This window comes from Mytilus californianus, unplaced genomic scaffold, assembly GCF_021869535.1.
Source record: "Mytilus californianus isolate M0D057914Y unplaced genomic scaffold, xbMytCali1.0.p SCAF_5, whole genome shotgun sequence".
Taxonomy (NCBI): Eukaryota; Metazoa; Mollusca; class Bivalvia; order Mytilida; family Mytilidae; genus Mytilus; species Mytilus californianus.
In genome coordinates this window covers 5,911,577-5,925,956 of record NW_026262701.1, presented here as the reverse complement: position 1 = coordinate 5,925,956, position 14,380 = coordinate 5,911,577, and the positions used below count along the sequence as shown (strand labels likewise).

Genomic DNA, 14,380 nt, shown 5'->3' with positions numbered 1-14,380 from the left:
TACAAAAAAGTTAATATGACCATAATTGTCAATTGACCCCTTAAGGAGTTATTGCCCTTTAAAGACAATTTTACACAATTTGTTCGTCAAGTTTGCTAACATTTGAAAATCTTCTCCTCTGAAACTACTGGGCCAATTACCTTCAAACTTTAAATAAATGTTGCTTAGGGTATCTTGTTTATAAATTGTATCCGAAGTTTGTATCCATCGACAAACATGGCTGCCATGGCTAAAAATAGAACATAAGGGTCAAATGCAGTTTTTGGCTTATATCTCAAAAACTAAATCTTTTAGAGCAAATGTGACATGGGGTAAAATTGTTAAATTGGTCAAGATCTATCGGCCCTGAAATTTTCAGACGAATCGAACAACCCATTGTTGGGTTGCTGCCACTGAATTGGTAGTTTTAACAAAATTTTGCAGTTTTTTGTTATTATTTTGAATATTATTATAGATATATATAAACTGTAAGCAGCAATAATGTTCAGCAAAGTAAGATCTACAAAAAAGTTAATATGACCATAATTGTCAATTGACCCCTTAAGGAGTTATTGCCCTTTAAAGACAATTTTACACAATTTGTTCATCAAGTTTGCTAACATTTAAAAATCTTCTCCTCTGAAACTACTGGGCCAATTACCTTCAAACTTTAACTAAATGTTCCTTAGGGTATCTTGTTTATAAATTGTGTCCGAAGTTTGTATTAATCGACAAACATGGCCGCCATGGCTAAAAATAGAACATAAGAGTCAAATGCAGTTTTTGGCTTATATCTCAAAAACTTAATCTTTTAGAGCAAATGTGACATGGGGTAAAATTGTTTAATTGGTCAAGATCTATCGGCTTTGAAATTATCAGACGAATCGAACAACCCATTGTTGGGTTGCTGCCACCGAATTGGTAGTTTTAACAAAATTTTGCAGTTTTTTGTTATTATTTTGAATATTATTATAGATATATATAAACTGTAAGCAGCAATAATGTTCAGCAAAGTAAGATCTACAAAAAAGTTAATATGACCAAAATTGTCAATTGACCCCTTAAGGAGTTATTGCCCTTTAAAGACAATTTTACACAATTAGTTCAAGTTTGCTAACATTTAAAAATATTCTCCTCTGAAATAAAGGTGAGCGATTCAGGCTCTTGAGAGCCTCTTGTTATTTCAGTAGGGTTTATTCATTTCAATGGGATTTTTTTTATTTCATTGTGGTTTATTCATTGGAGTGTGATTTATTTATTTCATTGTGGTTTATTCATTACAGTGTGATTTATTTATTTCGTTGTGGTTTATTCATTGGAGTGTGGTTTATTTATTTCATTGTGGTTTATTCATTACAGTGTGATTTAATTATTTCAATGTGGTTTATTGTCTCGCCTTGACGGAGTCAAAAAGCGAGACAAAGGTATGCTGTTTCCGGCGTCGGTGGCGGCGGCGTCAACAATGTATTAGTTTGTGATTAGGTCTAGTTCATGGTGAACCACTAGTGGTAGGTCAATAATATTTGGTATGCAGTTGTTTTAGCATTGGCACATCTCATTACCATGGAGATTATTTGGCCCCGCCCCCTCAGTCAAGGTCTATTGACATTGAAACTTTTCATAGTTTACATGTATTAGTTTGTGATTAGGTCAGTTTATGGGGAACCACTAGTGGTAGGTCAATGATATTTGGTATGCAGTTGTATAAGCATTGGCATATCTCATTTCCATGGAGATTATTTGGCTCCACCTCCTTAGTCATGGTCTATAGACTTTGAAACTTTTTCTTAGTTTACATGTATTAGTTTGTGATTAGATCAGTTTAAGATGAACTGCTAATGTTAAGTCAATGATTTTTGGTATGCAAATTTATTGGCATTTGCAAGTATCGTTTCCATGGAGATTATATAGCCCCACCCCTGATCATGGTTCATTGACTTTGAAACTTTTACATAGTTTACAAGTTAATGTTTGTGTTTAGGTTTGTTTAAAGGGAACGACTTTTAATCAGTCAATGGTATTTGGTATGCAGTTGTATTAGCATTGGCACATCTCATTCCATGGAGATTGTTTAGTCATATACCTTCACTCATGGTTCATCGACTTTGAATATTTGCATAACTTACATGTTAAAGTATTGCTATTTTAATTTCAACATTTGTATTATCAAAATTACAAAAAGGCGAGACATATTTCTGTGATAACAGTTTATTAATTACAGTATGATTTATTTATTTCATTGTGGTTTATTCATTGGAGTGTGGTTTATTTATTTCATTGTGGTTTATTCATTACAGTGTGATTTATTTATTTCAATGTGGTTTATTCTTTATTTCATTGTGGTTTATTATTTCAATGTGGTTTATTCATATCAATGGGGTTTATTCATTGCAGTGTGGTTTATGGCACTCAGTTCACATTGATGATATCCATCCTGCTCCTCAAGATATTCCATCAGTTGCAGAAATGTCTGGGAAATCTGTCAGTGCATTGTTAGATGTAACCAAGGACCAATCTGAGGTCGATATGGAAATAGAGAGAGATCAGGAGGACCGAGACATAGAGACAATGGAAACAAATGAAGAAATAGATTTAATGGACATATATATAGAAGAAAAAGCTGAAACAAAGAAACAGTTTAAAATTGATTATTTGATTAAGAAATGTATACAACCAGCCTTGGGAAATGTAAAAGATCCAAAGTCAGATGAAACTAGAGCTGTAGACAGACTAAAGATTATACTTAACTGGATGCAGGTTGAAGAAGGTAATTTATAAGCTTTGATTTTGAATAGCATTTGGAATTCATTAAAATACAAATTTGAAAAGAAAGTGTCCAAATATCATCCTGGCTGGTCTTATTTATCTGATATTGTACTTGATGCAAGGTAGTTGCTCTGTATAACCTGTGTTGTGTAATTTGTACCTCATCTTGACATTAGATTTTTTTAATTTCTTTAATATTAACAGAGGTGTCAATAAAATTTGAATTGGAAATAGATAAAGAAATCTAACCAAATAATAGAGTGAAAGGTATTACTTACATGTGTCAGTCTCTAATGCACAGGCGTGGATTTATCCACATCTAGCAAAGAATCTGCTTAAACCTGAAAGTGACTGTCTTGGAGTATCCTTTGTTCCAATTTGTGTTGAAGGCCTCATTACTTTGAGATGAATAAAGCAATAAAAACATATTCCCTGTCAAGTATGTGTAAGGATTTAATTCCTATGTTTTTATTTCAGGTCAAATGACAGTACTGTCAGGAATAGCAAAACATATGACAGGTATTCTTAAAGAAAAAGAGCAGAATATTGGGAGACAAATCAGGAACTGGTTGACTACAGAAGCTACTAAACCAGAAAACTTGAACAGAGCTGGTACATTCAGGTTGGTGGATTTGGCACATGTTTTTTACATTTTTCTCAGGAACTACAAATCAGGCTTTGTTGTCATAATAATTTCTAGCACGATTATTGTACTCAGACTCAGAAATCAACCAATCAAAATACTGTACTGTGGATTCATTAATATTCGTGGGATACCAATTTTCGTGGACTTCATTGTTACAGGTGATCCACGAAATTAAATGTTCAACGAATTACAAATTTCCTATAGTCATGTATGCAGACTTTTGCAAAACCACGAAATCAAATATCCGTAAAAATGCAAGAATTCCTGAATCCACGAAAATTGGTACCCACGAAAATAAATGAATCCACAGTATTTGTGTTTATTTAAAATACAAGTTTTGTACTTTAAGTACTGAGCCCAGAGCTTCATGATATTTTTTACCAAACTTCATATTTGTAGTAAAGCAGTTATGTGTGACATGGTGTGCTTGACTCAGATCTTAATTGACAAGTCCTCCCCTTGTTCTCTGGCTTCCTTTATCAATAAAAAGTGGCGCCATGAAATAGCCAAAGTCGCTATAAGTGGCATTAAGTACCCCAAAAAAAGCAAACATCCATACATATAAGAAATTGTTGCATTTTTTTCAGTAACGGAAGAATAAAAGTTCTTGATATTTTTTATCTAGCTAAATATTGGTAAGCTAAACCGTGTTCTTATCTACTTTTTGTATCACTTTAACTTTTATTTTGATTTATGTTTTTCCTTTCACTCAAAAGCAAAAGTGGGGGTATAGATAAAGGGAGTTGGAATTTCAAATATATGAACATATCTTTACATTTTATTGTTTAAAATAACTACACCTAGCTGTTTATTTTTCCTATTCGGGTGATTCAAGTAAGAATCAGAACATTTGTTTTATATGGCCTTTTCAATGGTATGGGAATGTTTTGTTAAAAATTGTCTTTTATTTTGTAGAAACTTTGCTGTTCAATGTTTAGAGGCGAAAGTAATTCCTGTTTTGGCTGGAATCATTGCTTTCATGGATACGAATAGAAATTTAGACATTTTAGAAAACTCAAGTGACCAAGATTGGCAAGTTGCCATTTGGTTACAAATCCTGAATGATCCAGAACTAACCCAATTGAAATATTCTTTAATGGTATCTCCTACACGTCTACAAGAACTGCAGGAAATAACTGTCAAAACAACATCTGTAGATGGAAGGGTATTCTCTGCCAAGATGCCATTCTCCTGGATCATTTTTGGACAGATAGAGGATGTTTTAAGAAATTCTATGGAAACAAAAGAAGTTTCAGGTAAAACTTTGCATATAAAAGAATCTTTCCCTTTCACATATTTTTCAGTGAAATTAAGATTTTTAAGATGAAGTTGCCAATATTGATCATGCAAGTTCCAAAGAATTGAAAAATCTAAATTTTTGGTATTCACAAAAACAGATAATATTAAATAGTTTGTAAAACTCAAGAAATGATGAATTCTATTCATATCATATAAGTGTGTAAAATAATTTACTTGGCATGCTTTAGCTGAAATGATATCCTATTGTTTTACAGATAGTGATTTTGATGTGGTATTGAAAGCCTCAGATATTTTCCAGTCATTACCATTAGGTATACTTCTGTCAGGTATTGAGGGAACTTACATCCACCAAGTTCTAAAAGCTTACATACAGGATTTTGTCTACATGGTTCATCCTGTACAGTCGGACCCAGAATGCAATGTAATGTATCCAATAAATACTCTGTGGATCCATTTATTTTCATGAATACCAATTTTTGTGGATTGAGAAAAAACTGTATTTTCATGAATATTTGATTTCGTGGATTTGCTAAAGTATGCACAGAAGCCTATAGAAAAGTTATACTTCTTTGCTCATTAAAATTTATAACCATGAAATCCCACGAATAATAATTAATCCACAATAGATGATTTATTGAAATATTTGGTGAAGCTGAAAGAATTTCTATAACAAATTTATTGTATATATAGTAATGATTGAGTTTCTTACTTGACGTTTCATATTTCTTTTAAAATAATGGTAAGAATAGTTGTGTTATATAAAGTTCCATATTGTTTTATGATGATTTAAAGAGAATTTAACACTGATGAAGAAGCTGATCAGTGTTTAAATTTTGATATGGATAGTAGAAAAGCACTGATCTTTTGACATCGTTTTACTCATTCCTATACACATCCATCCCATCAATCTTATCCAGTTGTTTTTGTTGAAGATAATATGAGTTGAATATTTACTTGTACCTTATATAGAATTGTCGTAAATTATGTTTTTGATATTTTCTGTAGTGTGTAATTAACATGATTTTTTTCAGCTAATTTGTGAGAGTTTGATAGTAGGTTGTAAGCATCTACTGAGAGGAGAATTTGGAAGATTGTTACCCTCCATATTAGGCTGTCACATGACTTTTATACTACAAAATACAAGGTTTAAAAACTTTTCACACATTGTTCATGTGTGGCCAGGATGTAGTCAAAAGACGTTGGAATTCCAGCAGAACCAATCATCCTTCTACTTAGTGACTGAAGACGAACTTGTAAGTTTTTTCTAAAAGTACCTGCTTAGTTATTTTAAATGTAAATTTTCTTTGGTATATTTTCTCACTGTCAGTTAAAAAATGATTTAGTAGGAGATTTTTAAAACAAAAGGCAACAAGGCAGTAACAGATTTCGAAAACAGAAAGCAGCTACGAAATAAGAAAAGTGTACAGAACTAAATTTGTTGTCAAACCAAGCAGTCTATATGAATCGGTTCTATGCAGCAGTTTATTGTTGTATTAAAAATAGACTGTATTAATGTTAATTTTTTTTAAACAATTGCAAGTTAATGCATAATATATTAAATATATATATAGTTGGGTGTTGGTGTGGTCTGTTGTATAGTCCAATATTTTTATGCCCCACCTAGGGGCATAATGTTTTTCGGTCTGTTCGTCCGTCTGTCTGTCCATCTGTCCCGCTTCAGTTTAAAGTTTTTGGTCATGGTAGTTTTTGATGAAGTTGAAGTCCAATCAACTTGAAACTTAGTACACATGTTTCCTATGATATGATCTTTCTAATCCTAATGCCAAATTAGAGTTTTGGCCCCAATTTCATGGTCCACTGAACATAGAAAATTATAGTGCGAGTGGGGCTCCCATGTACTATGGACACATTCTTGTTTGTAATTCCTGCTATCGTTATCTTGTATTATCTTTTTACAGACATTGGATGTCCTTGCATTACATATGTTAGTTGATAATCTGGAACCCAACAGAGATGACTTAAACAAAATAGAAACTAGGACAAAATGGCTACGACGAGTCTGTGATTATCGGCCAGTGGTAGAAAGAATTATTGGACATTTTATGCAGGATGTAGAGAATAGAGAATATCATTATGGGGATCGTTGTCAGAAAGGAATCGAAAATGCTAGGTATATTAGTTCTCTACTCATTGGTACTATAGTAGACTAGACCATGATACAAGAACAAAAGTACCATATTGATCTCCATGTCAGTACAAAAGTATTATCTTGATCATCATAGAAATACAAAAAAACAGACCTGATCCTCATACCAGTACAACAGTTTTCTCTTGATCTTCTTACAAGTACAAAAGTAGTCTTGATCTTCATACCAATACAAATGTACAATCTTGATCTTGATTCAAAAACTTTCTAAAAACTGTGGTTGATGACCCAACTGAAATCCTACATTGTATTTATTGTTACTAAAAATAATAAATTGGATAAACATTTCAATTATCCAAACCATATTTCTAAATCTGATTAGCCCTATGTTTAAGAAATAATTCATGGGGGCTTGAATATATCGTGATTTTACCACGGGTTGGCCCTTTATGACAAATATTTTACCCTGAGCGATAGCCAGGGGTAAAATATCGGCATAAAGGGACAACCCGTGGTAAAATCTCGATATATTCAAGCCCCCATGAATTATTTCGATTCTAATAGGACAAATACGGCAATTGTTTTGGATCGAAGCACTCTAGATGAAGGCATTATTTGCCGTTCCCATAAATAAAAGCACTATTAAATTGACGTAAAAGACCGGAGCAAACTGAATAAATGACATGCTTAAACTATTTACAATAACATATTTAGATAGGTTTGGATGAATCTAATTGATAATTGTACTTATATGTCTTATATGTATACAAAAATGGCTTATATAACACATTTTTGCATCGTTTGTTTACGTTTCCTTGTTGTGATGATTTTCGGTTTCACAAGCGTGTATTTCCCCGTAAAATGCTTATATTCCTACGTCATCGTTCTATGAAGTTGGGTAGCTCATTCATAAAAAAACATATGACGCGGGAGTACGATTGGAACAGCCCAAACAATATATTCATATTTTACCACGGGTGTGTACTCAAAGCGTTTGAAGAACGTCATGTTAGAAATCCTGTTATATGGTATACGTCATAGACCATAATAACTATTAATGACTTGCACTAAAGTCAGAACCAAATTCTGTAAATTTTGCCATATAACTACTGAAATCATTAGGGAAATAAATTTTACTATAGCAGCACATGGGATATAACACTTCACCTCTCTAAATTGTTGTGTCTCTTGACAGCAACACAGTACACACAAATCACTTCCAATGTCTAGCTTCATCATCTCTTTAGTTCTAGTTGCTAAAATATTTTAACCTCTGTGTGTAAAAGTTAATATTTCTTCCAACATATTTAAATGTATATCAATTCTTATTGATTTTTTTAAAGATACCAGTGGACCAGGGTGGTTGTAGTGAAGTTATTTATAGAACATGTTTGTACTACGGATAAAGATGAGATTAGTATCAAAAGATGTATGCCATTCTGGGGAGTGAGTATATATGTTTCTCTAATTCTTCGTCAATTTATCCCTTTCTGCACCCATTGTATAAAAAAATTTAATCAACGTGTGGTTTGTTTGATCTCAGTTCTTCATTGGTTAAAATCCGATTATGACGTCGAATTTACTTGCTTTCCTCTGAATTTCCTATTGTGACGGCATGAAAAAAGGTGACCATGCCTGATGACTTCACATAGAAAGAACACATCTTTTTACAGATCATCCGAAAAGACGGAATAAGTATGCCTGCATATTGTTTGAAAATCATTAGAGAAACAGATTCCACCACCAAATCTCGTGTAATAGGATATTTATCCGCTCTTGACAGTTAAATTTTAAATATTTAAAACGCTCGGCAAGCCTCGCGTTTTAAATTTGAAAATTTAACTGTCTCGAGTGGATAAATATAGTATCACACTCGATGCAGTGGTAGAATCTATATATATAATGTTAAACGGTAATTGCATGAATATTGGTGAATATTGCCCAAAGGAGATTTTGATATTGTATGAGTTTGCAAGTGCAATAAATATTCTACGAGGGATAATATTCACCATTATTTATACGATAATAAAATTGAGAATGGAAATGGGGAATGTGTCAAAGAGACAACAACCCGACCATAGAGCAGACAACAGCCGAAGGCCACCAATGGGTCTTCAATGCAGCGAGATACTCCCACACCCGGAGGTGTCCTTCAGCTGGCCCCTAAACAAATATGTATACTAGTTCAGTGATAATGGACGTCATACTAAACTACAAATTATACACAAGAAACTAAAATTAAAAATGATACAAGACTAACAAAGGCCAGAGGCTCCTGACTTGGGACAGGTGCAAAAATGTGGTGGGTTAAACATGTTTTATTGTATAGCAATGCTTGAAAAACAGTTTAAAACATATTTTTGTCACTGATGTCATCAATAATGTTGAGCAATATTTGCACTAGTTCAATAAGACAGAATATTATATGCTTACTTTTTGTTACATCTGTATTATATTGCTAAATAATAAATAGAATAGTTTGCATGCTGGAAATATGCATAAATTTTTGAAATTGAATCTAGTACAAACCGGAACCAAGGGGATATTGATATAGCTTGTATCTCATAGTTTATGCATTTCTATGCTTGTTCAATGTTTCTGAATAAGGTTTTTGTGGGTCAAAATGTTTATGAATGAAATTGAAACTTGTTTTATATAGTGGATACATTATTATTTATGGGGCGATTAATTGAGTTTCTTAGATTTCAAAGATAAAGGTGAACCAAAAATAATTAAGTATTTAATGAAATATAATTTCATTATAGGCATATGTGAAAAATTGGTCAAAACCTTGAAATCAATTGTTTACTAAATTACAACTTTTCTTTTTACCCAGGGAAAATAAGTTGGTACAAAAATAAAAGAATCAAGAGTACTTTTAGATTGATATGAATACTTAAATAATAGAAAATTATCAAATTGATGTTAATAGTATATTTTTATTTTGAACAGACACTTAGAGAAGGGGCAGACATGAAAGATTTGAAAAGTCTTGAAAAAGTGGAAAAGTTTATAAAACACTGCAACAAAGATGTTGTGACACAATGTTTTGGGTAAGAATCAACCTATTGTATTTTTTGTTAACTTTAAAAAGGAAATATGTTATGAATAATACATTAAGGTGTAACAGGAATTAACAAAGATATTGAATATAGAAACAATCCACACCACCCACGCCAACCACTGTGGTTCATTATTTAAACAGACCAATTTCGAGTTTCCAATTTATGAATTTGTTTCGCTTGTTGAACCTTGACTAATCAGCATTAATGACATCATTGAACAATTAACTCTTTCTGTGATGTGATAACATAAGCATTGTGACATTGGAAATATACTAGAAAATGCATGAATGTGAAAGTCATCAATAGTTCAAAGTGGTGAAGTTGAAATCATCCCTTCGAAAATTTTACGGACACCATCACAAGTTGATTGACCATTATGGAATATCTGTTTCACAGATGATGATGGATATGTTCCATATGTTGTACTGACAATCCTGTCCTATTTTCCTCAAATGTGACCTACCGAATAAGTCTAATTAATGGCTTTGTACTTGCATGAGAAAACCTGAGATAACCCCCGGTTTTTGGTGGGGTTCGTGTTGCTCAGTCTTTAGTTTTTTATGTTGTGCTTTATGTTCTGGTGTTTGTCCTTTTGTCGTTTTTCGTTTTTTGCCATTGTCAATTTGTTTTGGACTTTTGAGTTTGAATGTCCCTCTGATATCTTTTCCCTCTCTTCTTCATTTCTCATCTGTTACGTCAAATGTTTTCTTATTTGATGCTGAAAAATTATGAATAAACATCTTTTAGGCAGTTAAGCTGCCTTATGCGAGCACCCTAGATTTGTGTTCTACCCAATAAATGCTGAAATACGTGCCATTGTTATTATCTAGCTGGCTATTATGTTATTTATAACTAATTGGACATTTTTTTAATACTTTTATTTCTGGAATGCAAAAAATAGGACCAGAAAAACCTTAAATGATCGTCGAACTACCCAAAACTTTTGAAGTTGCACATAGGAAGTAGTGCTCAATAGAAATCCGTACGTAGTTTATTATCCCCTGTGCTTTTGGCTACGATGTCAAGGAACAATTGTATGAAATATTTCATCGCCGAAAATCGGTAATTACAAGTCGTTTATACTTCCCAAAGGGCAAAATGCTCAGGAATATTGTTCATGTACAACAAATCTCTATGATAGAGGAAATAAAGTTATATAAGTGGGCAGTAATTTTTAACTTATCTTGCCAAATAAGGTGGTTATTTTATGAATGAAACAAGGTCATGAAACAGATGCGGAAATCGACGTTGATGGGATGTTTTAAGTGATGTGGACAACTCGACCCCGAGACAAGTCGGACCGAATCCACTCAAACCGTCTAAGAAGACATCTTTGACCGTTTGTCAGATTACTAAGGGTTTCATAAAATATTAGACTAACATGTCTAGCGGAGCCATTAATCTTTTGTTTGTGCATTGGGGTCTATTTAAGGGTATTTGGAGGGGCCTGAAGAAGGGAGGGGTTTACTATAGAACCATGGCTTCCAAAACGGTCATATATTCCGGACTTGACCGAAATTTATATAAAAAGTCCGGCGGCTCTCAGCCTCAAACGGTCAAATATCATAGGTTTGCCACTTTTTGTTATTCAAGGCATTTTCATAAAACGGTCATATCACTTTTTTTTACCAACTATTGATCGGTAAAAATGTCCGTTTGGGCATTATAGTTTATAATTGTGGCAATCTATTTCACAAAGATATTTCGGTCATATTTGGGTTTAATTAAACAGATGCAGCATATTTCATACTTTGAAGTGTCTCAGTTAGTCTAATCCTCTGGGTACACAAATGCACGGCTTGGTACATCAATAAAAAGTAGAAAAAAAAATTGTTCTTTCATTTAAAAAACAACAAGCTGTCAAACAATTATCCCTTCAATAAGTAATATTGAAGCCATAAATCATTCACTGATTACAGGTAATTATCTTTGATGAGAGACCTTAGCTTGTCTTAATCAATAGAATTGATGATGCATAACAATGAACATAAAGGTGATCAGGTAAACGAGGTCAAACATGTAAGCGTGTATGGAACAACATCCTATTTAATTACGCTTTGTAGATATTATTGTAAATGACCATTCAGTTTTAAAAAAATTTCCTTAGATTTTAAAATAATTCTTCAAATAAGAATATTTATAAATGAATTCGAATATGTATGATATTCATTATTATATTTAAAAACACTGTACATCGTGTTAAATACTGGGGTACGCTAAAGGGTATTCAAAGTTATTTTCTTACATTTCAGCGGGTTACATCTAATTAATTTAGTCTAAAAGATTGAAATTATAAGAAATACGTTAATAAATATGATTTGATGAAAAATTTGAAAAGGTTTTAAACGAATAATCGTCAGAACCACGTTGTTTGAACTAGTACACGTGTGCGCATGTGTCTATTGTCCGCTGGTGGGAAATTTAATTATGCATCCTAATTCTTCAATAATGCTAAAATTATCATTGATTCCTATCTAACGTTCATTTCGAGTATTTTCTTGAAGAAATAACTTGAAAAGGCTACTTAACTCAATCGTAAACTTACACGGATATTATGTATCCGTCTCTGATCCGTGATTTACCATTATCAAGTCAACATCCGGCATTAGGAAAATGTGATTTTAAAAACAAAAGTAAAGCTTTTGACAGCGTTGTTTTGCACAAATAAAGAGTCTAAAGCGGAATTAGTACGCTGATGTTGCACACTTCGAATGCTGCACTTTCAATTTAACACTTTACGTCAGAACATCGAATTTATATCAAAGTAAAGTTTAACATCGTTTTAATGTCAATCATTGGTTATATCATATATGATGGCCAACTGATTATCATAGTTGCCTCATTTACTAAGTCTAAAGGGATTTAAAATCGGGATAAGATATGAAATGTCCGGCTGGCTCAACAAAATTTTGGAAGCCCTGTATAGAACCCTTTGGGATTTTATTTTTTTAAATTTTCAAATGACTATTTTTCGAAAACAGTAAGTGATAGACACGTGTAGTCTTCAGTAATGAGAACAGGTCAATAAAAAAAAAAATAAAGGGTGAGTCCCTTGGGGTCATCCAAACCCCCTTCAATTTGAAAATGTACTTTTATCTTGTAAACCGTTGCGATCCCCACCCCTAAACAATATATATACTTGTATGGGACAATAAAAGAAATCAAATGAAAATAATTTGGGGGAGTCCCCGGTGTAGCCCCACCCCCTCCTGTTTGAGAACTTGGAAATGGTCGAGATCCCCACCCCTAAACCATATATATTCATGTATTGGACAATAAAACAAATCAAATGAAATATAGGGAGAGTCCCTGGGGTCACCCCACCCCTCCTGTTTGAGAACTTGTAAACGGTCGAGATCCCCACCCCTAAACCATATATATTCATGTATGGGACAATATAACAAATCAAATGAAATATATGGGGAGTCCCTGGAATCACCCAAACTCCTCCTATTTGAGAACTTGGAAATGGTTGAGATCCCCACCCCTTAACCATATACATTCATGTATTGGACAATAAAACAAATCAAATGAAATATAGGGGGAGTCCCTGGGGACACCCCACCCCCTCCTGTTTGAGAACTTGTAAACAGTCAAGATCCCCACCCCTAAACCATATATATTCATGTATGGGACAATATAACAAATCAAACGAAATATATGGGGAGTTCCTCTGGTCACCCCACCCCCTCCTGTTTGAGAACTTGGAAATGGTCGAGATCCCCACCCCTAAACCATATATATTCATGTATGGGACAATAAAACAAATCAAATGAAATATAGGGGGAGTCCATGGGGACACCCCATCCCCTCTTGTTTGAGAACTTGTAAACAGTCAAGATCCCCACCCCTAAACCATATATATTCATGTATGGGACAATATAACAAATCAAATGAAATATTTGGGGAGTCCCTTGGGTCACCCCACCCCCTCCTGTTTGAGAACTTGGAAATGGTCGAGATCCCCACCCCTAAACCATATGTATCCATGTATGGGACAATATAACAAATCAAATGAAATATAGGGGGAGTCCCTGGGGTCACCCCACCCCCTCCTGTTTGAGAACTTGTAAACGGTCGAGATACCCACACCTAAACCATATTTATTCCTGTTCATCATTTCAAAAAGATTTGAATGACATACAGGGTCAATCTCCTAGGTGTCACATATGCATATCACTTTACTAGACCAAACCAATATGAACTGGACTTTGCCCAATGTCAGGAGACCATGGGAATGACGAATTATGGGGGCTTTGTTTGGGAGACTTCGTAACGGCATCCTGTTGCAATTATTTCTTGTTTATTATAAAAATTTGTTGATGCAAAAATGAGTCTAGGTTAATTGAATTTACTTTAATTATTTATTAAATTATTTCTGGGCCTATAATAATTTTCATTTATGGCTCATTTTAAAGAAAACATAAATCTTTCAGGTAGTGTAAAGCCCGAGAAAGTTTGACCAACTGTTTTATAATCACCTGTCATTTTATTCCAAACTTGGTATGGAGTAACATCATGCACTTCGGGGTGAAGATGGGGGTCATTTACATTGAT

The 14,380-nt window shown here is 33.5% G+C and overlaps 1 protein-coding gene across 2 annotated transcripts in view; it reads left to right on the top strand.

Annotated features, from left to right (window-relative positions):
• LOC127702551 (E3 ubiquitin-protein ligase rnf213-alpha-like) overlaps positions 1-14,380 on the top strand; it is a 151,314-nt gene that overhangs the window by 89,929 nt on the left and 47,005 nt on the right. For both annotated transcript variants that reach the window (XM_052206794.1, XM_052206793.1), the window contains exons 59-66: positions 2,374-2,746; positions 3,223-3,367; positions 4,307-4,647; positions 4,906-5,072; positions 5,683-5,904; positions 6,571-6,782; positions 8,102-8,204; positions 9,711-9,811. In XM_052206794.1, the coding sequence (XP_052062754.1) occupies positions 2,374-2,746; positions 3,223-3,367; positions 4,307-4,647; positions 4,906-5,072; positions 5,683-5,904; positions 6,571-6,782; positions 8,102-8,204; positions 9,711-9,811 (1,664 nt within the window). The remainder of the gene's footprint in view (positions 1-2,373; positions 2,747-3,222; positions 3,368-4,306; positions 4,648-4,905; positions 5,073-5,682; positions 5,905-6,570; positions 6,783-8,101; positions 8,205-9,710; positions 9,812-14,380) is intronic.